This window comes from Corvus kubaryi, unplaced genomic scaffold (assembly GCF_017639235.1).
Source record: "Corvus kubaryi isolate FWS band 111438036 unplaced genomic scaffold, C.kubaryi_AGA036_p1.0 71, whole genome shotgun sequence".
Classification (NCBI taxonomy): domain Eukaryota; kingdom Metazoa; phylum Chordata; class Aves; order Passeriformes; family Corvidae; genus Corvus; species Corvus kubaryi.
In genome coordinates, this window is record NW_024582059.1 from 2,848,176 (window position 1) to 2,874,237 (window position 26,062).

Consider the following 26,062-nt stretch of genomic DNA (forward strand, 5'->3'; position numbering starts at 1 on the left):
ACTCGGGAGCAACAGCTGTAGGTGGAAATCTTGTGTCTTATGCCCTGGCTTCAGGTTGCAGGTTACTTGGCATACTGCTGGTTTTGTTTATTTTTTTTGGGTTTGTTTGGTTTTTTGTGGTTTTGGTTTTTTTTTTTTTTTAGGAAAATTAATTAATTACCACTCAGCTGTCATTTGTATACACAAAGTTCAGTAAGGGTGAGTCTCTGGGTAAAGCTGTTTCCACAGCCACTTCCTGCTCCTGCCTAATCCAAGTGAATTTTTTTGAGGTAGGTTTGTGGTACAAAGTGCAGAGATATGAGAATACAACACTTACTTTATTTGAATAAAACAAGCTGCTTAATGTTTACCCTGATGCTAACTCAAGTAGTAATTGCTGTGTTGTCAGCTGCTGCTGTTGCTGACTTGAAGTGCAGGTCTTTCTGGTGATAAACAAATTAGATGGAAAATCAGGGCAGTCTGCATCTGATATGATTCAGCTGTTAGCGTTTGTAACAGAAGAATTTTTGTTGTTGTTGTTTTATTATATATCTTGTGCTAGACTGGAAATAACGTCCTCTTCTAGTCAAGAAACATTTGTTGTGGAGAGAGAGCTTCTAATGATGTGAACAGAAAGAACATCGTGGTGCTAGAGAGTATCCAGAGAAGGGCAAAGAGGCTGGGGAAGGGTCTGGAGCACAAGTCCTGCGAGGAGAGCCTGAGGGAGCTGGGGGTGTTCAGCCTGGAGGAAGGGAGGCTCAGGGGAGACCTTACCACTCCCTACAGCTCCCTGACAGGAGGGTGTAGCCAGGTGGGGTCGGCCTCTTCTCCCAGACAGCCAGTGACAGGATGAGAGGACAGAATCTTAAGCTGTATCAGGAGAAGTTTAGGTTGAACTCCTCACAGAGAAGGTGATTTGACATTGACATTGGAAGGGGCTGCCCAGGGAGGTGGTGGAGTTACCGTCACTGAAGGTGTTTAAGGAAAGCCTGGATGTGGCATTTGGTGCCATGGTCCAGTTGACATGGTGGTGTCTGGTCACGGGTTGGACTCGATGGTCTCGGAGGTCTTTCCAGCCTCAATAATTCTGCGATTCTGTGAGCATGAGCGGCGGCAGCAGGAAGGTGAGCGCTGAGGGCAGCGCGGTGACCTCTGAGACAAAGGGCGGGCATCAGCGGAGCCTCGGCCGCCGGCCCAGCGCCGGCTTGTGGGCAGTGCTGACCTTGGCCTTGCTGCTTGGCTCTTAAGGAATCAGAGGTAGCGAAGGTGAAAGACCTAACGCGCTTCTCCCCTCGGCGGGCAGCTGGGACCTGCCGCCTCCCCCCCGGGGCGGAGCGCGGCCCTCGCCCCTCCCGGCCCGGCCGCGCCGCTCGCTCCGCGCCTTCGCCATGGCCTTCGCCACCCGCCACTTCGTGCACGCCGCCTCCTCCGACGCCGCCACGGCGGCCGCCAAGAAGCTGCTCATCAAGCATGTCACGATCATCGGCGGCGGCCTCATGGGCGCGGGCATCGCCCAGGTGAGCGCGGTGCGGCCGCCCGGCCGCGGGGCGGGGGGGAGCGGAGGCGCCATGGCGGCCGCGGGGCGGCCGAGGCCCGGCGAGTGCTCGGGACCGCGGTGCGAGCCCTGCGGCCAGCGCGGGCCCCTCCCGAGCTGCTGCTCCTGCGCCCCCTGCGCGTCCTGCGCTCCGCTCGGCCTCTTCGCTCGGAGCCGAGCCCGGCCGTGCTGCTGCGCTCCGCGCTGTCCGCGGGCGGGAAGGGGCGAGGCAAGGGAGGGCGAGCGGTCTGCCGGTGGACCAACATTAATAAAACCCACAACAAATCAAAACAACCCTCCCAGCGCTTCTCTGAATGTGTTATAGTCCGTGTTCAAACTCCTTCGCGCTGTGCCTTTCCAGGCTGTGTTCGTGTGCGAAGCAGTGGCTGCGCTGGCGCTCGGCCGTGGCCGGGACGCGCCCCTGCGCTCCGCTGCCGGACTGCGGCGCGTTTGGGCTCGACTGCTGCCGAGGCGGGGTACAAAGTACTGCTGCTCTCTGCTTGCTCAGCTTGCACACTTCTCCTCCTCTTGCTAATCCGCACGTCTTCAGACGGGTTGGCGAGAGGAACCAAGGCTGCTTGTTTAATTTGTTTAAGGTGGTTCTTAAGACAGTGCGTGGACTAGTTGTAAACAGTGTGTAATAATATTTGGAAAATGTTGGTCCAGAAAGAAGCTTCTTCTAACTTGCCAAGGGAGCAGATCAAGTGACACTTTCCCAGTAGAATGCAGCACTAAAATGAGCATATATCTATCATATATTCAGAATTATGAAGTGGTTAATATTTAAATAGGACTTATTTTCCATTGCAAGTTTGATCTCAGGCCTTTGGCTTTCAAGTTCACCTTTAACTTGATAGCTTTGGGACATGAAACTGGACAGTACTTTCAGTGATCTAAAATTTAGGTACTTAGTTAATTCAGAGAAAGAGCCTGTTGCTCAGGGTACCAGCGTAGTTCACAAACTTCACAAGAGTAAGGGAGGTAGGCAGACATCCCCAAGTGGAAACGGATAGTGAGACTGGAGCTGCAGCTCATGAATAGCAGTTCTTCATTTTAATGAATTAATAGGTTTCCTTCTCAGAACTGAAGATTTCCTGCATACCTGGCAAATCTCTAGCAAGAGGAATATAGAGTTGTTTTTTTTTAATTTTATTTTCTAAGGAAATAACTAGCTGTTTATTCTTATCTGATAAAAACACTCCTCTGTATCTTGATAGTAGAGCTTGAGGCTTCTACTGAAGGAAGCATCAAAGAACAACTTTGAAAAGTTGTTCTCATGTTTGAGGAAGATGCACACTATGCAAAGCTTATAGTTTTCCACAGAAAGTGAGCTGATCTTCATGTTCTGTTAGACTGCACTTTTTCAGAGAGCAGCTTGTCAAGAGAAACATGTCTGCTATTTGACAGTAACAGGGGTTGCAGGCCTCTATACTGTTAAGGACCCAGGATTGTTTTGCTGACCATCTGCCTCCAATTTATCAATCCAAAATTATCTCAAAGCAGAGGTCATTGTAACACTGAGTGGTGTCTCCCCTGCACCCTGTTGATAAAGCTGCTTTTCATCCCTTTTTGAACACTTAAGAAACTGTGTCTCTGCTTGCTTTTTCATACCGTCAGGTGAAGCAAACCTCTGCTAAAATGTATGGCTGAAAGCTGTAATTTTTGATTCTGCCCTGTGAAAAGCTTTTCTGTATGAGAAAAGCATTAATTGACTCCTCAGCACTCATGTTTTTAGCATTCTTAAGATCATTGGATGGTAGAGTCTAGGCAAGTGTTGTTTGAGTTGCAAGGAGATGGTATGATCTTGTCTCATTTTCTTCCTTCCTGTCCATGTAAATATGGTGGGGAAAGGGAGGTGTTAATTTTTCTAGGATTTTTCACCAGCTGGTCAGTGATGGTGTCACAAATGGATCCTCAGTGAAGCATCTCTTATAAACGTGCTTGGTAATGATTTTTCATCTGAACATTGAAGGGTCTTGCTTCACTGTTACAAATAATCAGCAGCAGATGAAGTGTTAGGAGTAGAAATACAAGCTTGGTTTAAGTGGTTTTTTTATGATTCAGGTGTTTTTATGGGATAACCATAGTGAAAATAAAAGACCAAGTTGGATAAAGAAATGCCCATGTGCAGACTGACCACTTGTTAAAGCTCTATTGCTGCTCTCCAGAGGCAATCTGGCATTTCTTTATTTGCTGGATTAGTAGGCAAATTGGATGAGAATATCACCATGCTTTTCTTCGTGAGATATCTGTACTTTCCATTTCAGCTAGCTTTGTTGGAGTAGGTCTTGTGGGTGCATGAGGGTTTTTAGTTGCCAGGTGTAAGGTTAAATGCAAGGTAAAAGATTGCTCTGAAGTGGAGTGACTTTAAAATCATCAGTGGAACCATGGTTTAACATCTGTTTTACACAGTTACTAAATTACAACCCTGTTAGTTCAGGGATTCTGAAAGTGGAGGTAGGCTGTTGCTCACTAACAAGAGGAGCATAATTAAATTAATAGTGAAGTAACAGATAATGAACAGCTGATTTTTAATATGCTGATGCAGTGTGAGAAAGTGATATTAGACGTTTGAAATTAATTTAAATACCAACCAAAAAGGCAATCCAATAGGGCTGTCTGTAGCTGAGCCAGTGTTTGTACCAGGTGTGTAGTAAGGAGGCTTTGCAGCCACTCCGGTCTGTGCAGAGTTCTGGAGTGCCAAATGTTCACTGCTGCTCCCCAGCTCCACTGTCACCTTCCTGTTGTTGCAGGGACATGCTCGTGGCCTGACAGCAGAGCTGTGTTCTGGGGACCCAGGGCTGGTCATCCCTTGTGCCACCTGCTCACCCTGCCTGCGTTCCAGTTTTGGTTTCCACAGCCCTTTTTCTTTACAAGATCCAAGGATCTCAGCTAAGCTGCTTGTTCCTTTCAAGACAGCTGTTTGTTCTGTAGTCATGGCCACATAATTTAGATGCCTTCAGACACAAGATTCTGCAGACATTGTGAGGGAAAGAGGGATTTCTTTTTCCTTTTCCCTCAAGCTGTTTGAGACCTTTATCCCTTCAGCTTCACCCCAGCTGTGTACAGGTTTTTATGATTTTTCTAGTAAAGTGCATTTAGTTCAACGTTCTTTAGCTCTCTTTTGCCTAATTATTGCCTGGCATTTGTCTGTCAACACAAGTCAATATGGTTGGTTGTTTTATGACATTGATGTTGAATTTTTTTTTTTTTTTTTTTTAACTTTCAGGTTGCAGCAGCCAGTGGTCACACTGTGGTATTAGTAGACCAGTCAGATGAAATTCTTAAAAAGTCCACAAAAGGAATTGAAGAGAGTTTGAAGAGAGTGACAAAGAAGAAGTTTGCAGATAAGCCTGAGGTTGACATCTTCTTTATTACTCTAGGAAAACTTGGGAGAATAAAAACTGCCATATTGAAGTTCTGATATTGCAGTTATGCATTATAGAGCATGCTTAAAAAGAAAACATTCTTCACTGTGTGCTAAAGAACTTGGATTTTCAGTTTGGTTTTTTTTAATTCAGGGAGGTTGAAAGATGTTTTACCTCGTTTCCTTTCCTTAGTAAACTCCAGCTTTGATATAAAGATTTAAACCAACTTAGTGATCTTTTAAAACAGATGCTAAGTGTGAAATGGAGTCAAATTATTCATCCTAACTTGATAGCAAGCAGTTTTTGAGTGGTTCCCTGGGAATGCACCCATTTTGTCCAAAAGCAAATAGTAACAATATTAACTTAATACCTGAGTAAGGAGTCTTTTTTTATTTTATTTTTTCTCCTCCTAGCACTTGGGCACAGGATTACTGCAAAGGAAATGAGAGTGCATTTCAAGTGACACATGTTAGATGTATAACTTTGCATTTGCATTGCTGAGTAAGACTTGTACACAGCGAGCCACTGTGGAGCTGTTGATGTGTCTAACATTGTGTCCTAAGGGTTACTTGTTGCTGTGCTTGTTTCTCTAAACTCCACAGCAGTTTCATTTCTTCTTTTGATACATATTAACATATACAATGTATACTGATATTGATGACCCACAGAGAAATGGTGCAGCAGGCAAAGGGAGTGAAAAGGGCTTGTTTTCAGGAGTATGGAAATGCCAGGGTAAGTAGAGTGTACGTATATAATTATGGGGAGTCTTTTAATCAAAAAGAAAACTGTCCATATAATACTTGCACTTTTTGTATGACATGATATTCTACCATGTAGAGTTTTTTTATTGGTACTATGTTTCCATTTACCCTTGGCTGAAAGTCTTGCATTTCTGTTTGATTTCTGCCCTCATAAACTATGTCAACAGATTTACTAGTGAGAAAACATTTTTTTCCCCACTTTTGCACTGAAACTGTAGCTACTGATTGACCAACCAGGTGATCACTCAGCCTCTTGTGCTGAAGGTTGGACTGCAGCAAATGGTCTTCCTAAAAGAATGTGTTTAAAAGTATTGTATTTGCTTCAAAACCAGATTTGATTGGCTAGGAAAATTTTCTCAGTGGAAAGCATCGTACCTGTACACACTTAGAACTTTCTCATTGGTTTGGAAATGTGACAGACTGCCTGCATTTTTGGGGGGTCAAAAGCACCCGAGCACATAAGGGGATTTTCATGTAAAAGTAAATTAAATCACTGTAAACAGACATTACAGCGTCTTGAAAATGTTTCAGGCTGGTGCTGAGTTCATTAAGAAGACCTTGAAGAACCTCACAACAAGCACAGATGCAGCATCAGTGGTCCACAGCACGGATCTGGTGATAGAAGCCATTGTGGAGAACCTGGAAGTTAAAAATCAACTCTTCAAGAGTCTGGATAAGTTTGCCCCAGAGTATGTGTATTTTTCCTGTTACATTTTGAAACTCAGACTATTTTATTTTCTCTTTTTATACTTGCAGTTAGTTCTCTATTTTCTTAGCTGCTTTATTTAAAAATGAGTTTTTCTCTCTTAGACTAGCTCCAGACTGTCATGTTGGTGTGGAATACTTGTTGTGCTAGGTGCAGTTCCAAACACTCTCAGGTGTGTTGCATTGCTTCATTTGCTTGTTGCATTGCTTCATTTGTTGTTCCAGGTGTGTTTAGTCATTAAGGTTGCCCATCTACTTGGCAAGTTCAAATCTAAATCCAACTGCAAATGCAGAACAGTAAAATGAACTTGTTCCAGTACAATACTTGTTGTGGGTTATGGTTAATGTTGTGTTCCCATACTTAAATAGGGAATTGGGGTGATAAAGAATTTCTTTTCAGCACACCTGACATAATCAGGTTTTAAGAAGTCTCAGCTCAATAGTGTCTTAAATGAACTAAGTTTACTTTGTATTACAAGAGTTTGGAAACTGCTCATTGCTGGTTATTGTGTGTGGTGTAAAAGGGTAAATAGTATTTTAGTAAACACTCATTCAGTTACTTAAAGTCCCTGGAAATGTCTTTGAACTGTATTTGGTAACTGTTGGAAGCTACTGTTGAATTCTATCCAAACCCAAAAATGCTGTTAAGGTGAGCGTGCAGACTCAGGAAGTTGAGCCTTGTAACTGATGAGTCAGGACCACAAGACCTTGACTGCTTGCAGGTTGAGATTTTAACTAGTGCAAGTAAGTCTGGGGTATTGGCTAAGAGGTATTCTAGACTGTCTAGCCTGTCAACTGGGCAAGCTGTGCCTTGAATATCATGTCAGGGGAGAAACGATGTTATCATTAGTTGACTTCAGTCTGGGGAGATTTTCAGGCTTTCTCATTTCTCATTTCAAGCTTTCTCATTCAGGCTTTCTCATTTCTCTTGTCAGTAATTAAAATTACCTGGTGTTTTTGAAAACAATAAATGATCACAAGCAGCCATGTACTGAGCACAGGGTAACTTGCCATTGCCCTGACACACAAAAGAAAGTAGCTGCCTTTCACATTTAAGAGAGTACCTTGTTATGGTTGGATTGTGCTTATTTTGTGCAAACAGACCATTGGTTGTTCGAGTATTTAATGAGCAAATTAGACTGTAGTAACTGGCAAACTGTCTAAAACCAGTCAGCAAGGAAATGTGGGCATAGAGACTTGGACATAGGGACTCATTTGAAAATATGTGTGTTTGGAACACCTGAGGCTATTTTTCAGAAGTCTGAGCTGTTCATCAGCATAGCTGCTGTAAAACATTGAATTTTACATTACAGTGTTAAAAGATACTGGAAATTGTTCAAATATGCTCCTGCCCATTGCAAAAGGGTTGATTTTGCAGGGTTGGGAAAAATGACTAAGACAAGAAGCCTTCCTTTTAAGAGGATATTTGGAAATTATATAAACATACAGGTAACTTATGTATAGGATAAAGGAAAGTGAAGTGAATGGCGAAGAAAATGGGTTGCAGTGTAGAAGGTCTAGATGAAAAACCTGTAAAATAGTGGAACTTAGTAGTCAGATGTTTAAAATATTAGCTATTGGATATAAAAAGGAACTTGTAATTGTGAGAGAATATAGAGTTGCAGATCACGTGAGTAATATGGGGAAAGACAGAAATGTCTAGTGTTTTTCCATGTGTTAGAAGAAAGCCGTAGGCTTTAGTCATCCCACATGGCACTGTGCTAGAATGGAAAGCTCTCCATGTCAGTGCAAGCATTCTACAGCCTTTTCTAAGACTGAATAGTTCGAAATTTACAAACCTATTATATGGACTAACAGTTCTGTCAGCTCAGTAGGGGGTGGTAGACTTGTGGTTAATTGGTAACAAAGACAGGATTTGTTTAAAGACAGCTTTGAGGCTCAGGAGGAGCTTTGCTTCTGAGGGGCTCTGGGCATTGATGGCCCTCTGAAGTGTGGGTTACAGGCAGACACCAGGAAAGACCAGGCTGCTGTGGAGGGAGGACTTGGCTTCATTCAAATCTCAGGACTTACCACAGAGGTGGATGATAGCAGCTGGAAATGTGAGGGGCTAGGTATGACAGGTGTTCTGACAAGATGATGAACTCTACCTGTGAAACATAAGCTTTGTGAAACCCTGCATTTTTCTTCTTTCGTGCTGTATTTCATGGCTCATGCTTTTCCTCAGCTGCAACATGTACTTGTTCATGTCCCATTTTTGCACTATGAATACATCTCCAGGGAAAATAAATAAGCCTGGTGAGTGCAAAAAACTAAAATATTACATTGAAAAAACAGAGCACAGTTAACTTAATTCCTCTTCCTTTTCTTATAAAATAACTGTAATTCCTCTGAAAGTGGATCTATAAATGTAGGGGATGGGAAAGCTATTTTTTTATTGAGAGAAGTTGTATTTGTGAGTGGGGGGAGAATTTCTCTTAAGTGTTTAAGACAAATGTAATAAGCCAGGAGCATTTGGCAACCCCAGAGCACTTTGGAAACTCAGGGTATTTTTCATCTGGGTAACTGTCCAGGTGAAATAGTGGATGCTGTTTCTTGGGTGCCATCAGTCTGAGAGCATACAGGTTTATGTTCTTGGAGCATTGCAAAATTCCTTGTGTATGTTCTATTCTTCTCAGTGTTATACTCACCATATTTGATATATATTACTGTGTTACATGGTCATCATCTTTGGAGCAGACTAAAGCATTGTTACCCTCTCTTCAGTTTTGTTTTCCTTTTCTTGAATGGAGTCAGTCTTGCATTTTCATTTTGAAAAAGGTCAGGCAAGGATTTTGTAGACACTGCAGCACTTTTCCGAACAGGGTCATAACAAATATGACAAAAGAACTTTTGGGTATCCACTTTAAGAACTTTTTGGTACTTGCTTTCTGTTTTTTTGTGGGATGTGGGAATACCCATCAGTATTTCTTGGTCTAGGATTTACCTTTAGATGTGGAAACTCAGCTTGGACCTGGCCAGATTTTTTCAGCTGTTCACTGTGTTAGAATGAATATGTTATAAAACTGTTCCAAAATGAAGCGTTGTTCAGTGTTTGCTGTGTAAGGCAGCTGGACTGTATGAATCGGGTTTATTGGAATGGTCGATTTCTCTTGTGTTGGGCTCTGTTTCTGACGTCTTCCTCTGAGCCACTAGATGGCACCAAGAGAAAGCACACTGGTGCTGGGAAAGCCATCGCTATGGCTTCGCTAGTACTGGCTTTCCAAAGCCTCCTAACTCGGCTGTCACCTGAAGCATGGACTGTGTAATTCTAAGTCACAGAGGCATGAAAATTCTATTTTAAACTCAACTGAAATCAGTTGGTTGGTCAGAGAAGAAAGTGTAACTCAAATGCACTTCTTCACAGTGCAAATTCAATGCTGTTCTTTTTTCCAAGGCTTTATGTTGTATGAGGCTGCAAGTATTCACCCACAGAAGAGCTACTGAGGCAATATCTCTTACTGAACTCAGATATAAACCTAGCAATGATTATATTTCACAAATCAATGTGCTTAATTTTTATATGACTATTTTAATATTTATATACAGTGGCAATTTTTTGGTGAGGATAAGTGACTTCTGTATGCACTGACCTTGCAAGGTCAAAACTATGAAACTCAGACTGCTCCTTCTAGTACCTCACCTCAGAGCAATGTAAAGCCACTTTATGCTGGAGAGATAACAAAAGAGTATTTGTAAGAAGAGTAAACAGGAATTTTCAGGATTTTTTATTTCCTTCACTATAATGAAAAAGAAAACATAATAAAAAAATGGAAAACAAAGTGGGTGTTTTTGTCCTGAAATGTTTTCTTTTAATGCCACTATAAGATGTCCCCATGGCTTGGACATAATTTTTCTGAAAGCTCTGTTGTAAAGCTCAGTTACATCTTAGTACAATGTAAGCAAAATATCAATGTAGATAAACATTTGTTGAGTCTAGTAGGATAACTTTTTGAAGGGATAGTAGGATGCAGCCCAGAATGGAAGGTGGGTATTCATCTCTTATTTAGTTTCTGATTTTTGTGATTTGAAGAAAAAGCCATTTCTGTAAGTTTTTGGTGTGATGTCACTATAGTGGAGCTGTTGAGGTTTTGAGATATTTTTGGGAAGAAAAATCCTAACAAACAAAATACCCAAACCATTATAAATTGCAGTTAGTAAATCTGGTTTAAGTCTGGAAAAAGACTTCATATATGTCTTAAAATTCTTGGCATTTTGTGTATCCTTTGCAGTGTCCTATGCATGGCAGATTTTACCTTTTCTCTGTTTTTTTCCCATCAAATCTTTGCTCTGTTGGTAGGTTTGCTCATCATGTCTATCACTGGTCATTTTAAAACAAAGTAGATTGCAAATTTCCCATAAGACTCCGAAGTGCATTTTTGACATGGCATATGATTGGGTTTCAATAACTGTGTAAATGTGTTTAACAACAAATAAAAATACCCTTAGGTTTCCAGGATTGCTGAAGGAATTACCTGGAATGGATCTGGGGAGTTAAATAAAATTTTCTACTTGTGCAGTCTTTTTTTCTTGCACCTAATAAAAGTATTCAGTATAATTCCTCGGGAATCAGAAACTCACACGGTCTTTGCAGTGGTTGTTTAGTCATTCCTGTGCTTAGACCTCAGCAAAAGGACCATGATAAACTGCTGGGATATTTCTGAGAATTCTTGGATGGTTAACCAATATTTCTGTTTAGTGCCTCAGTCTCCTACTGTCCTTGATGCAGTCTATATATTTCTTATTTCCAGGCATACGATATTTGCAAGCAACACTTCATCCTTGCAAATCACAAAGATGGCAAACGCAACCACCAGGCAGGACCGATTCGGTGGTCTCCATTTCTTCAATCCTGTGCCTATGATGAAGCTTGTGGAGGTGAGTGTCTTGTGAGCACACCTTACAGGGGATATTATGATCACCTTCCATCATAGTAACAACTGCAGCCCAGCAGTGCAATTGTCAGCAGTAGGATTTCTGTTAGATCGACAGAGCTGATCTCAGTTTGCAGCTGTTCTGATTTGGAATTAGCTACCTCTAGTGATTAGAGGGTGCTGCAGTCTCTGTTGAGGGGCAAGTTTAAGAGACAGAGGTAACTTCTTCAGTCTCAAGGCTCCAGAATTCTCCACTGAACTGCCAACAGAGGTGCTGTTTATAGCCGTCATTTCAGGCAGGCAGGCTTATTCATAAGAACTGCTGCTACTAGTGTAGGAATCAATAGAAAATGCCAGGAGATGAAATCTTACTGCCTTGTGACTTTTGAAACAAAGTCAGTTGTGTTTGTTTCAATGTTTCCAGTGCTACAGGCTGGGAACAGAGCGGCTGAAATCTGACCAGAGGAAAAGGATCTGGGAGTGCTGGCTGACAGCAGCTGAACATGAGCCAGCTGTGCCCAGGTGGCCAAGAAGGCCAATGGCATCCTGGCTTATGTCAAAAATAGTGTGGCCAGCAGGACAAGGGCAGTGATTGTTCCCTGTACATGCACTGGTGACCTTAAGATTTGTGTCCAGTTCTGGGCCCCTCACTACAAGAAAGACACTGAGGTGCTGGAGCATGTTCAGAGAAGGGAAACAGAGCTGGTGACAAGTCTGGAGAGTAACTCACATGAGGAGCAGCTGAGGGAGCTGGGAGTGTTTAGCCTGAGAAAAGAAGGCCCAGGGGAAACCTTATCACTCCCTAAAATTTCCTGAGAGGAGGTTGTAGTGAGGTGGGGTAGCTGTTGCGACCTGTTATATCAGGAACTACATCTGTTCAAATGATTCTCTAGAGTGATGTCTTTGTGTTTCCCAAGACAACAGAGACTATGTAGCTTTTAAAGTTGTTTTGATACACTGTAATCTCTTAAGTGTGCTCACAAAGAATGGTCCCTTTTACCATCCATCCATAGTGGCTAGGTGGGAAAGTGTCTTAAAGAAACACGTAATTGTGAAATGCTGTTAAAATAGTGTTCTGTGTCTGTTACATATAGATCCATTGAAGTTGTTTTTTTTGCAAAACATTCTTTGAATGTCTGGAAGAGTGTTCTGGATTACATTGCTGTAATGGGGAAATGAGATTCTGCTCATAAATATGCTTATGCTTTCTCTGCCTTCCCTCTACCCAGGTCATCAAGACTCCAATGACCAGCCAAAAGACTTTTGAATCACTAGTGGATTTCAGTAAAGCAGTAGGAAAGAGTCCTGTCAGTTGTAAGGTGAGTAGGTTTTGACTGTATAGTGTTTGGAGGGTCTGTTCTTGTAGACTGGTAATTTTAATGAGGTGGGTTTGAATAGCTGTAAGAGCACTTCAAAACTTTCCAGGCTGTTTCTTGTCCAGTTTGTCATCTCTTTTAAAAGCAGTTTGACAAAACACCCACATTTACCACAAAGTCTTCAAAGTTCAGTGACTTTAGACAACTTGTCTGGAGCAGCAAAACTCACAAGCATCAGGGTTTACTGTTATGGAGTCTTTTTTTTCAAGTTCTGCAAAAACTTAGACTGGAGAGCATGAGCAGGAGCTCATCTTTAGCCATGCCAGAGACAAGACTGCTGCCTCTTGTACTGTGAGACAGTTGGATGAATCCTCCATGGTGTGTACTCATTGCAAGTTTTTCTTAAAACTACACTAACTAGGAGCCTATTAATCTTCATTGCTTCTCAGCTTTGGGTTTTCTTCTCTAGAGGAATACCCTACTGCCAAAGCACACTTTTTCTGAATCCATTAAGCTGTGGTCTGGATAGCTTTATGCAAGCTACTGCCTTGAGATTCACAGCTCCCAGGAGACATTTGCTCATAAGAAGGGCCTGCAATCTGGTAGTTACCAGTGTTCAACATCTGGATGCTGGACTCTAATTCTGGTTGTATTCTTTAATTCTGGCTATATTCTCTAAATTCTGGCTAAATTGTTCTGTGGTCCCAGTTGACTTTTATCCTGTTTCTGTCACAGTTTTGCAGTATGCAATGTGTAGAATATAGGATGAATTGTTATAAATTAGCTTGGATAGAGAATAATGCAGTATTCACTCCTGAACTTTCTTTCTTTAAATTCTTGCTTATAGAAGAAACATTGCTTGGAATTCTCTGGATTAAATATTGAGATAAAATGGAATGAATAATAAACATCTGAAACAGTAGTAGTATACAAAACAACGCTATATTTGCAAAGCTCTTTCTCTTGTGTTTGTACTATTGCTTTTGATAAATGCTTGTGCAAAAGAAGTTTTGTATTCATTTGTTACCTTCTGATAGCATGTGTCTTATCTTTTCATTGTTAGTGTTGATGTTTGCTGTAAAAATGATCCTAACTTTCAAAAGTATGGGTCACCAGTGAGCAGTGAGGGAGAAGTAGACTATTTAGTCAGGAGTGTTTCTGGTTGTGGACACACACACAAAAAACCTGCTAGGGAAGAACTGCTTCTCTCCTATCCTTCAGGAAATTGTATCATTAGAATCTTGATAAAGAAAAGACTGTCCACATTAAATTGTTTTAAGATTAATTGCTTTGGGCTTGTAGTAGTCTTATTGTGCTCAGTCATGATGACTGCTTATGTGCCATTCCTTATTTGAATTTCGCAATGTTTTATGCTTTAATACTGACCGGATAAGTGACATGAAAAATGCAGTTCAGAGAGTCTCTTAAGTAATGCTACAATAAGTGTCTTCATCCTCCTGTTTCATTTGTCATGTAGCTTTTGAGTATAGTTCTGGTAAAGCGTGTTTACTTAGGATTCCTATTTTATTTTTCATAGGATACTCCAGGGTTTATTGTAAACCGTCTGTTAGTGCCGTATATGATGGAAGCTGTTCGACTTTTTGAGAGAGGTACTTGGTGGGATATTGGATTCAGGGAATGTTGACATTTAACACTGCTAAATGTTACATTGCTTCAGAAAAGTCTTGGGATTCCCTCAAAATTTTCAGACATTAAAGGCTGGAAGTGAATAGAGAATGTTAAATATGAGCCAACATATGCGACTGGAAAGGCCTTCCCTTCACTTTGAAATGTCAGGTTATGCAGAGTTGGAAGGTACTAGTTACTTGTGTGTGAAATTCCTGGTGGTGGAAAATATTTCTGGCTTGGAGGTGACAAGGTGAGTGTAGTGCCATTGTAAAAATATCCTCTGCCAGCTATTCAGGAACTTCCCTCTCTCTCCCAGGAGATGTTGATAAAAGTGATTGAAAATCCCATAATGGGACTATTAGTAAAGTTCTCCTGAGTTCATTTATATGGGGCTTGTGAAAGAAGCCACCAGTTTTGAGGTAAGTGGTATAATAGTGTCACACTACTGGCACAGAAGTGATTTGGGCTCAGCTACTGCCACGTAAAACTTCCTGTTCCCCTTCTGTGTACTTTTTTTAGACATAGGTTCTTCAGGAACTCCAGTCTCACTGCTGGTCTCTTTTACATTAATACATAGGTAGAAATAATCATGAATCCCCAAAGAACCACTGAATTTTTCAAAGCATTGATGCTTGTTTTGAAAAGAAGCCAATAATGAATGTAGTAGATAAAGATGAAATTACAGACTATAATTGCTTTTATTTCAAGTGCTCTGCTCATAGCTTCGTGGTACTAAGAATGTCATTTGAAACATTTTGTTTTTGAAATCACTGCTTTATTATAGATGAAAGCACTCCATTTTCAGGATTCCACCAAATATGCTTTAAATATTAAAAATCTCTTTTAAAGCACATGGAAGGGATGGTTTGATCTCCCCCCAAAAAAAAAAAATCAACACCACTACTTGTTTATCCATCAACAGATGTACCTAATTACATCTCAAAGGAAGAAAAGAGCAAATTTAATGACTTGAAAGGCAAAGGCATGAATGCAAGGGGGCATTATTCTTTTAGAAAAAGTCACAGTTTTAAATAAAGTGTGTGGGTGTTTCAGTGTGTTTAAAAGAGGTGCCTTTGTTAAGTGACATGTATCGTTGTGCATATTCAGGAGACAACAGAACTTTTAATTAAATGCAGAAGAAAACAGTCACTGAGTTTGTATGTTAAAACTGACTGCTTTCTGCCTAAGCAAAGCAATATTTTGATGTAATCTTTATTCTTTTTGTATTTTGTCCCACAGTATGATATTTCCAAACTTGTTAAAGTTAATTTGTGAATTTTTAACTCTAATGAAATCTATTTAAAAAGCTGGTTGATGTCTTGAGAAGGCTGATGGCTGTCTTTTAATTCATATGTTCCAGTGAATCAGGTTAAATTTTTATCATATCCTTTGTGTTTATTCTCAGAGTAGACACTTGAGCCAGATTGTCATCTACATCAGAATGAAATTGTGTCTCTTTCCTGGTAATCCCAAGCACTGAAATGCCATTTTATTGGGCTAGTCCTTGAGTTTTTATTTATACAAAATCTCATTCTGTTAAGTGTGTGCTTTTGCATACGCAAAATATCTTTAGTATATTAACAATGACTTAAACAGGGGACATATTGTAAATATTAATGTCTAGTGGTCTGTACTTCTCTGTTCTTAGTGGAAAAACTAAAAAGCAGTCAGCTAAGTTTCTGTGGAAGTCTGCTTTATACTAGGAGAGACTAGAATGAACTAGGGATATAGCCCTTGTTTGCCCTTTTATTATTTTTTATTGTATTATAATGAAACTTTAGTGTGGCCAAGTCCCAAGTTTAACAATGTGGGACAAATCTGTTGATAGAACAAGTATGTACACTGACATCAACTGCAGATGAGCTGAGGATTTAGCTGTGTTTGAATTTGGGAAGCTGAAATTATGTTAGAATTAGGTAAGGCTACTCTCCGCAGCTTCTCAGAAATAAAATGAGGCTTGAAAAAACCATTGTCGGCTTTAAAGAGTAAAGGGAGGTATAGATAAATTATTAGTTCATACAGAACTGTCACTGAAGTTGTTACCTTTACAAGAGATTTTGTAAATTTATTTCTAAGGTTCTCTGATCTTAGGTGTATAAATTGCACAGGCTATGTCTGCCAAGCTGCCGGACACCCTGAATACCTGTACGCATTGAGCACGGAGGTTACTTAACAAGTACCTCTGGGGTTTGTATAACTTCATCCTTTTTATAGGATCTGCAGAGAAAATTCACTGCCTTTATCAAAATATGAGTTAGAAGTATGTAGTAGAGGTGCGTCTGCTTTGATGACAGTCTAAAATATGTATGCAGCTAAAGAATGAGGTTACAGTTAACTGTGACAATGTGGCAATATAGGATTTGTATTTTTATAGGCACAGACTGAAGTAGAAGTAACAAATTTCTGATAATTTTGATTATTTCTTTTTAAATAATGTTGGAATTAATGAATTCAACTGCACTTGCACAGTCATTTCAGGTCTTTCCTATCTGCCATCTCTGATCCCAACAGATATCCCCTGGTGATAGGTGCTGTAGCTAAACATGTTACTCAGCTGCTCCAGCTCCCCTCTCCGTGCCTGCCTTACCCATCAGCTGGATATCACTTGTGTTCTGGAAGTTGTAATGTAAGGGTAGCTCCATCCTGTGCATCATTCAAAAGCTGCTGCTGATCTGACGAAGCTGAAATTGAGTTGTTTCCTTACTTACTCTGTTCTGCTGCCTCTAAAAGAAGCTCTTGTTTCTTCAGTGACCAGTCCTTCCTTTAGTCATTCTGATAGGTTCAGCACAGTAGCTGTGGCTCCATCAGTAGTGCAGTGCTCTGTATTTAAATGCAAGAGGAAGCCAGGAAAATGGAAAGCAGGCCTGCAGGGCTTGCTTTTTTAAAAATTTTCTTTTGTGAGAGGTTCAGCTTTATGCTTCAGCATGTGTATGCTGACTCCAGTTTTTGTGGCTGTGAAACAAGCAGAGATTTCTGTGAAGAGCTGCACCAGGGTGAAATAACACCCTGTTAATTATTTATAAGTGGTGCCAAGGAGATGTGGAATCTTCTCTGTTCATCAAACTGTTAATCTTTTCTCTAGGAGATGCATCAAAGGAAGATATTGATGTTGCTATGAAGCTTGGGGCTGGCTATCCCATGGGTCCATTTGAACTGCTGGACTATGTTGGGTTGGATACCAGTAAATACATTATAGATGGTACTGCATGCTTATTTTTTTCTGCTTTTCCCCTTTTTAGCTAAATTGTAGATGTTCTAATGCAAATGTGACTCTTAATTATTTAAACTGAATGTTTATGGTATAGCCTTTGAACTGTTGAGGAGAAAGGAGTTAGAATTCAGCTCAGAATGCTGTGTGAGTGCAGCATTTGTATTGCGTGCCTGTACCCTTTGTACATGGGGACAGAACAGTGGTGGCTTTGCTGACTTCATCAGGTGCTACTGGAAAGTAATAGTATTAACGTTAATGGTACTTTATATAACTAAAAAGGATCAGTGACATCTACTGGAGGTGGGAAATTCTGTTGAAAAGCAGCAAATGTTGAAACCTCCTATCCTTTTTCTACCAGCCATATATTTTCATTCTTAATTAATAAGAAACCCAGTAAATACTTCAAAAGACATAAGTGAACCATCTCCCTCTCACTTCATTTAGTAAGGGTAAATGTCAGTACAGTAACAAAAACATACATAATTGGTGACAGCTCATTGATGGTTGTTGTGTTTTTTTGAATGAGCAGCTTAAACATCCTCTGAGGCAGAATGTCACTTTGAAGATGGCATTTTCAGTGGAACTTCTTTTGCTTTTAGTCAGTACTGTGGAGTAGTGTTACATTGTTCTAAGTAACTGTGTGTTTCAAAGGTAGAAACTCAATTTGGAATTTCTTTGCACTTGAATTTCTTCTCAGCAGAGCCTTTATTTTATTTCTTTGTACTTAAATATGTTTCAAAAGTTCTCCTTAATTCTTTTAAAAAATCCTCAGTGGTGGAGATTATAAGGTGTTTGGAGAACACTGAGCTTGAAGACTAATTGTTAGATTTGTGCATAATTGTCAATACTGATCTGGGCTTTATGAAGCTGTACTGAAGGGTCTCAGAGAGCCTAGAATAAGTTCCAGTCTTTCTTCACTTTTCTGACCTTCTAATGGTTTTCTAAGGAGATGCAGATCTCTGTTGTCTTTGCATATAAACAGAACTGTTACTAATTCATCCACTTCCCTTCCTTTCCAGGATGGCATTCATTAGAGCCCAACAATCCTCTTTTTGCACCCAGCCCACTCCTGAATAAACTGGTAGAAGAAAAGAAGCTGGGTAAAAAGACTGGAGAAGGATTTTACAAATACAAATGAACTCCAGACCTCAAGAGGTGTTAAACTATCTGTATATGCTATTCAGTGTTGCCATAATACAGGTGTTTAAACCTTCCCAAGGGTGGCACAAGCTGCGTTTAGAACATAACTCACTTGTGAGCTGAGTGATTGCACTAGTTAACTATGGTCAAAGCTTGATTTGGTAGATTGTTTATTTCTTGTAATTCCGAAAATCTTTCTATGTACAGTGCCTTCATGAAATGTTGATTTTTCTCAGGTGCAGTACAGAATGACAAGTGAATTTATGTATTTGAAACATTATTATATTGATGGGGAAAATCCTAAAAATAACCTCCCTTTCTTAAAAATAAATTTTTCAGCAATTCTGTATTGAGTCTGAGGGCTTGCAGTTGTGTCTTGGATGGAGCCCACAGGGTGGCAGTCTCTTCCCACGCTGGCAAACGCAGCCTGGACAGGCAGTTGGATGTTTTGTTAGGATTTTTCTTAAGTGCACCGCTAATCTGTAGGTGTAAATTACAGTGCCTTGAACAATAATGTTTTGAAGGACATATTTAAAAATAAATAAAGAATCCCACAATGGCAGGCTGTTTCCCATAGCAGAAGGTTCCCAATAAAGCATTTAAAAGCAGAGCTCATGATTTGTCTTGGGGTTTTCTAGCATTTTCAATTAGTGGTTGGGGGCCTACTTTTGCTAGGTGCTGTAGGAACATAATGAAGATTTCTAGGTGATTTATGTTCTCAGGGCATAAGCTAGGACACTGGTGAACGCTTCTGAATGTTTTCTAGAGTCCTGTAAATTGACTCTATTTAAAGTGTCATTTTTACACAATACACTACTACTGTAGTTGAGTACTTTCAGGATTGCAGTTGGGAGTTTGTGCTGTGTAAATAAATAAGTGTGTCTGGCTGTGTGAGGCAACTTCTGTTTTGCAACTTGATTTCCTTGGGTTTTAGCAGAGTTGAATTTGTCCATGGTGGGAGTGCATCAAATCCTACCTTTTCTCCTAGTATTGCAGAGCAAGTGGGCGTGAGGATTGGTGTTCCAGTTCAACTCGGTAGTAGTGTTTCTTTACTTTCTGTACTAAGTGCTTATATGTATATTTTTAAGTACAGAAATTATGAATAATTATTTAATGCCAAGTTGCCTCTTCCTCCTTCTTCCATCATTAATTCAGATTGCATATAAAGAAACTGAGGATGACAGATGTTAATTTCCTTGTACACAATCACACAAGAAATCTCTGAGTAGGGAACAAAATTCTTGGTTTATTGGATCCTGGTTCTTAATTACTTGTCATCTGATTTTGGGCCACTTGTCTTGAAAGGAAAGGGTTAAAGGAAAGAAACAGTACTATAGACAGTCTCTTTCCTTTACTAATATATTGTTAAATTGACTTGGTTTTACTAAAATACAGTCCACTTCTTACATATGAAGTCTGTTTCACTGAAGATTCTTAATGCTCATAGCTCAGTTTAGTGACTTTTAAGTACTGCAGGGTGAAGTTAGCTTCAGTACTACTGTTTTCAGTAGTAATTAAAAGTGGGAATGTGTATTACTCTCGTGTCTTAAAAAATGCAATTTGTTTTTTACAAAAACATTAGGTAGAAGTAATTTGCTACTGCTCCCTTTACTTGGATGATTTGATTTGGAGAGGGGTAGGTTTATAGCAAGGCATAGGCTACTTAATGTAAAATGTGCAAAATAATATTCACTATTAAATGTGATATTTTAGAAAAATAAACTTTCTCTAAAACAGTGTTTTCCTTTCAGGAGCTCTAACAGGTACAGGATGTGTATAAGTAATAAATAGAAGAAACCTGAAAAAGAGGCATTTGTAAGTTGAACTTGCTATTTGAGAAGAAACTTCTCTTTTTAGCAGAATAGGCCCTGTGAAGGTACTTTAATGGTGGGTGGGGATAGTTTATTTTATCAGCATGTGGAGTGCTGTGCCAGGATGAGTAGAGATGAGGTAAAGGGTGAAAACTTCAAATACTCCCTCTTAAATCTAGATCAGAATGCGTAGTGGTAATTGAATGACTGTAGCCATTGAAACAAGGTAAGCCTTTTCTTTTGCTCATCAATGGGAGGCATGGAGGATGTAGAAGTCCCTTTTAAGGTTCAGGGTCATGAGGAAATTAGCCAGAGGTAGGATATTAAATACTCCTGAGTTTTACAAGAATTTCCATGGCGTTGATAGTTTAAAGATTTCTAGAGAGCTTAAAGAATACGTAATGAAATAAAGGAATTGTCTATTGCCACCTTTTCCTCAGTAAAGATTATTTCCCAGCCCTGGCTGTGGCTGTGACTTGAAGCAGAGGTACACGAGCCACCTTCCACTGCACATAGTGTTGATGAAGGGGAATCTCCTGCTAGAGATTCCTGCTAGACTAGGATGTGGTACATTAGACCTGTTCTCACCATCCAGCTCTCCTTGAATTTTTATTAATAGTGGAAAAGAGATTGTGGAAAAATATGAGGGATAGAAGAGAAAGGGGGGAAGGGTGTCTAGTTTCCCTCACTGCCTACTTTTAAAACCTTTAGTCTTTGTTATCCTTTCTGTCAGCAGGCCTCACAGATTTAGAGCATTTGCCCCACTTTGGTCAAAGCTTTGGGATGTATGCTTGGCACAGCTCAAGGGCAGCTTTACAGCCAACAGCTGAGGAGTCGGACGTGAGCCCAGAGACTGCAGCTGGGAAGATGGCTCCAGATTCAGCATCTGGGTCATTTCAGCTGCCAAATGTGCTCCATCTGTGGTCAACCTAGCTGCTGACATGGCGGGGGAGAAAACGGGAGCACAGCAAATTTTAAACAGGGACTTGAAAGCAGAATCTTAATTGGACAGAGGAGGGTGCTCTGCAGGAGTGGCTTATGGAGTATAAAGTGCAAGAGGTGGCAGTGAAGTTTGATCTGAAGAGTGTAGAAGTTGAAATTTGGCGTTGTCTTAACAAACAAAATATTCTTCATTAATGGCACTGAACACAATACTACTTATATGTGGGTCAAGTGCAGATGTCCTGAAGTTCTAAATCTGCATCTGTGTTTGCAAGTCATTGAGCTTTTCCAGTATACTACTGTAGGAGACTAGTTTTCTTGGAAGATACAGGTACCAGCTTGCAGTATGGATTTGAATCTGGAATGGAAAGTGGAGTTTGTTCCTTGCAGAGCATCACCTTGGTAGGAGCTTATTTGGGGAAGTAGCACTGCCAGATTATTTAATTATAGTGATTGTCTGTTGATGGAAGTTTAGCCCCTGAAAATGAATAGCTGTCTTGAAGTGAATCGCTCAGCTCTATCCAGATGAGAGTTTTGTGAACCAATGCCTTATTTTACAAAGTAGAAAGAGTGACTGACTGAGCAATTGCATAAAATAACTTGGAAATTTATCTTCTTTTCTTCCATGGATGAGTTGGATTTGTCCCCCAAGCCATCTAACCCAGGGGTTTTGAGGTGACAATGCAAATGTCCTTCAAAAACCGATTAACAGGAGTTAACTCCAGCATATAACATTGGCTCTTCAGAGCCATGAGATCAGGTACTACCAGCCCTGTATTCCAGCAGTGAATCAGGTCTCTGAAAAGCAAGGTAGTGGAAGACTTTTGAATGAGATTTGGTTGTGATTTTTTGTTTTCTTAATGCCATATTTGGTGGCTTGTTTTGTGGATAGGACTTTTACACACCTCCAGGTATCTGTGAAACTTTTGAGATTCATCAGTCAATCTCTTCTGGAGACCCACTTACTATAAATTAGTGAATGTTTATCAGGGTGAAGAAGCAAAAAATAAGAAATTTGATGTATAAAGTGTAGTGAGATATGATTGTCTTGTTAAATCTGTATCTGTTACTAGAAAGAGGAGGGCATCTGAAAAAGAGGTGTTTCGTTTGCCTGCCCAAAAGGTGATTTTGGTGTGAAAAGGTCCTGTGTGTTCCTGACTTTGTGCCAAGCTTTGGTCAGTAAAGGCTGTGAGTTAGGTGTAAGCTAATGCAATGCAGTGTATTCCTGTGGCCAGGTGTGGTGCTAGAAGGCGAGTGCTAGAGGACGAAGGTACTGGCAGACAATCTATGTTGTTTAATGCATTGTTATTCTTGCATCTAGAGAAAGCTTTACAGTACCAAGTGACTTTAAAGATGTGGGCAAACCAGAAGCAGCTTCTGTAGTTTGTAGAGACCAACTTTCCCTAGAAATTTACTGCTGACAGTTTTGGAGCTCATTTTTTCAAGAGAGGCGCCTGTAGCTGCACCTGTAGAGGCACACTCTTATTTTACCAACTAGTACCACAGCAGTGACCCACGTCTCAGTATTTTCATTCACTACAGTTTGTAGCCATGTGAGCAATTATAAAACTGACCTGAATAATGCCTTTTCCGTGTGCTTTTTGGACGAGCTGAGACCAGGAGCAAAAGCAGATGCTGTGATTCTTTTGAGAGCTAGATCTTTTCATGTTATATGTTCCTTCAGTAGCTTTTCCTGTTGTTCACAGCCAGAGGAATGTGCTTCTACTGAATTGTGATAGAGAAGGGTTAAGTAGAGCCACAATCTGGTAACTGTAAAGATGATTTGTAGACTGATCTGCCCTGAGCTTTATCATCTTCTCAAAAGTTCACGTCAAAACTGAAATCACTCTTTATATACCATTTACTATCCAGTAAACTAGTTCATAAATGCAATGCTATGCAGAGTCTTAAATTAAATGAGATCACAGAACAGTCTATGATGATGTCAGATCTTACTGATAATATATTAGTCAGATTCAGGTTTGTATGCCCATAGAGCAGCTTTGCACTTGCTCAATTCACTCTTCTCTTTTTTTCCCCTGGAGTTTTTCTATTTGGTTTTCCATAAATTGCAAATAACTCACGGCAGTGCATTCTTTGCAGAGAAACCAGCACCATAAAGCTCTAATGCTGGCTGGAAGTTTTGGTTGCTTCTGGGGCAGGAATAATACAAAACCTCAAGCCTAGTTATTAAAGGAGCCATTTCTTTTGTGGTGTGGTGGCATGAGGCATCACACTGAGGCGTAAGGCCAGGCTTTGTTTCCAGCCTGGGGTCAGATGCAGCAAGTTGGCCAAGGCACAGGAGGATATTTTAGCACAAGGCTTTTGCTTGGCGGGCACTAAGGAACTTGTCGCTTACTTTGGCTGTCCCATGCTGCCAGATAACAGGATTTTTTCCTAGCCTGTTGTTTGCTGCTGCTTTGCTTCATGCATCTCTGTCCTGCCTAGTAACAGCTTCTTCTATTCTGGTCCAATTTTTCTGCCAGCAACCACTTCTAGGGTGGTTTTCTGTAAATGGACAAAAGCTTACAGTATTCACTAGTTAAAGAATGCAAGTTTTTTGTCATTAGTAACTTAAACCCCCCATTTGGGAGTCTTGGCTTCAGCAACAAAAATGTTGTGGATTAACCACTTTCACCAGCAAGAGGCTTTCTGATGAGCTGTGGGAAGAAGTGTATGCTTGGTGGTAGGTCTACAGTAAACAGCTGGAATTTGCATGTGGTGAATTAGCACCAAATAAAATCCCCCTTTTTTTCTTAATTATCCTTGCATACTCAAATGGATCTATTAAACATTTGTGCAATAGAAATTGATAAAACCACACATTTACAGTAAGTGGATCTTGGTTGGGCACAGGCTGACATTTCTCTGCTCTGTTCATGGCAGGACCTATGTAGATAATGCACAATCCAATGAAGGGACCACTCTTCCCTGACTCCTTGGCATACAGTGGTGCCCTGATTTGGATGGGAGCACTGCAGTCATTGGAAGGAAGCCCTTGCTTCAACTCAGAATCTTCACCTACTTTACATTAACTTTCTGCTGCTTTGACTCCTACAAAGCCACAAGCATAAGCAGGTGTAAGATACACTGCATTTGTATTTCATAGGCTTTTTAGTTGTTGGTTTTCTCTAAAGAGGTTGTGGAAGGTAAACTGTTTCTGACAACTTTTTTATTTCTCTGAAGATGTCAAGAGAGCTAATGGGTTCCTTACGGCTGATGTTGCAATTCTTTCTTCATTGCAATTTAGGGTGAAATTTCTAAAAGCCTTTTATTTCAGCTGGAAGCCTAGTGATCTTTTCCAGAACATCTAAACAAATGAGGCATCTAGCTTCCTATGATTTCTTCTCAGCACTGAAATCCCTCTAAGAACTTGAAAAAAGTATTTATTGAAGAGCCTGATTTTGGGGGTCCTAGTTTATTTTTAAATCTTGAACTTAATTCCCAAAATAATGGGGGATATTAGAAAAGAACTGGCATGGATTTTAATGGCAAGTTCTCCCACCTGCCATCAATTCTTGGGAGAACATGAAAGAAAAGAGCAACTTTAATACTTTTCTTCCTCTGTTTCCTCTTTGTCTACATTCTTGTGCACAATTACTTGCAGGAACAAAATTCTGCTCTTGCTAATTAGTAACTTCAGACAGTAGCAATCAGACTGTGCTTTTAACCATCTGAAAAAAATACTGCTTCCTGATTTCTTCACCTTCTCCTTTCACTTTCTTTGGAGTCAAAGGGCTATCCCATCTGCTTACGGATGGATTTCTGAGTGCTTTTGTGACATCAGTGTCAGAGAGTGAGCAGTGGACACCCAAATAATGTTTTAAGTGCCCTAAAAAACTTCTGTGAGTCTTTTGAGGAGGAGCATGGGTGAAACAGACTTCAGGGAAATGTTTCACTGAGAGGGAGCTGATTTGAATGAGGCTGTGGATTCTAAAACCAGTCAGGGGGCTTTTGGGAAAATGGCAGTGTGTCTGAAGTGTGACATTGATGATGGGCATTTAAATAGCTTACTTTTGAGTAAGAGACAAGATACTTGGAGAATTTAGTTTATTTAGTACTAGAGAGATGAGGGTTTTAAAATTAAAAATTTTTCATTTAATAGGAGAGAATATAGGGGACAGGGAGAAGGTGCTGTGAATTTCACATAAGTGGTTTTCCTGATACCATTTTTTTTTGCTTTAAACAAAAGCATTACTTAAAACTGAGGAAGAAGTCTTTCTCTTTCTTAGAGACTTAACATTTTATTTTTGGCCAAGACTGAAAGCTATTGTTGCCTAAGTTGACATTAAACTGGCAAATCTATGAACTGAAGCCAGTATTGTTACTTGGATCTAAATTTGTAAGGACATTTGGTTGTCATAGATTAAAAGATGAACATATAGTTTACCTCAAAGACCAGAGTTATATTCTAAAGGCTATTTGCACGTGTTTACAGCTGAAACCATTGCTTAGCCTATTGACATGTGATATTTGAAGTAGCAGTGGAAGGGGAAAATAATGGCAAACAATGATGAATATGTCAAATGATCGTACAATAGGCACTATCTTCACCCCCAGGCTCATTGCTTTTTAGCAAAGGGCAGAGCTTTTCTACAGTGCAGTTAGCTTTTCTAGCAAGTTTTTCATACATTTTATTGTATTTTAGGGAATTAACTGTTTTAGTGACAGGTAAGACTGGGCTTGGCTATTGCTGGTATCAGTTTGACTTAGAATTTCATGTAATTCATATTATGAGAGTAGTGCTAGTCCACAGGCACATAGCTCAGCTTACAACTGATTTATATTGAAATTG

General features: G+C 40.2%; 1 protein-coding gene across 1 annotated transcript; it reads left to right on the forward strand.

The window, feature by feature from the left end:
- Positions 1–1,308: 1,308 nt before the first annotated feature.
- Positions 1,309–19,124, forward strand: HADH (hydroxyacyl-CoA dehydrogenase). Its single transcript, XM_042049655.1, has 8 exons — positions 1,309–1,496; positions 4,743–4,871; positions 6,174–6,331; positions 11,096–11,222; positions 12,448–12,537; positions 14,072–14,144; positions 17,246–17,362; positions 18,394–19,124. The coding sequence occupies exons 1-8, from the start codon at positions 1,368–1,370 to the stop codon at positions 18,510–18,512; spliced, it is 942 nt and encodes a 313-aa protein (XP_041905589.1). The 5' UTR covers positions 1,309–1,367; the 3' UTR covers positions 18,513–19,124.
- Positions 19,125–26,062: the final 6,938 nt, after the last annotated feature.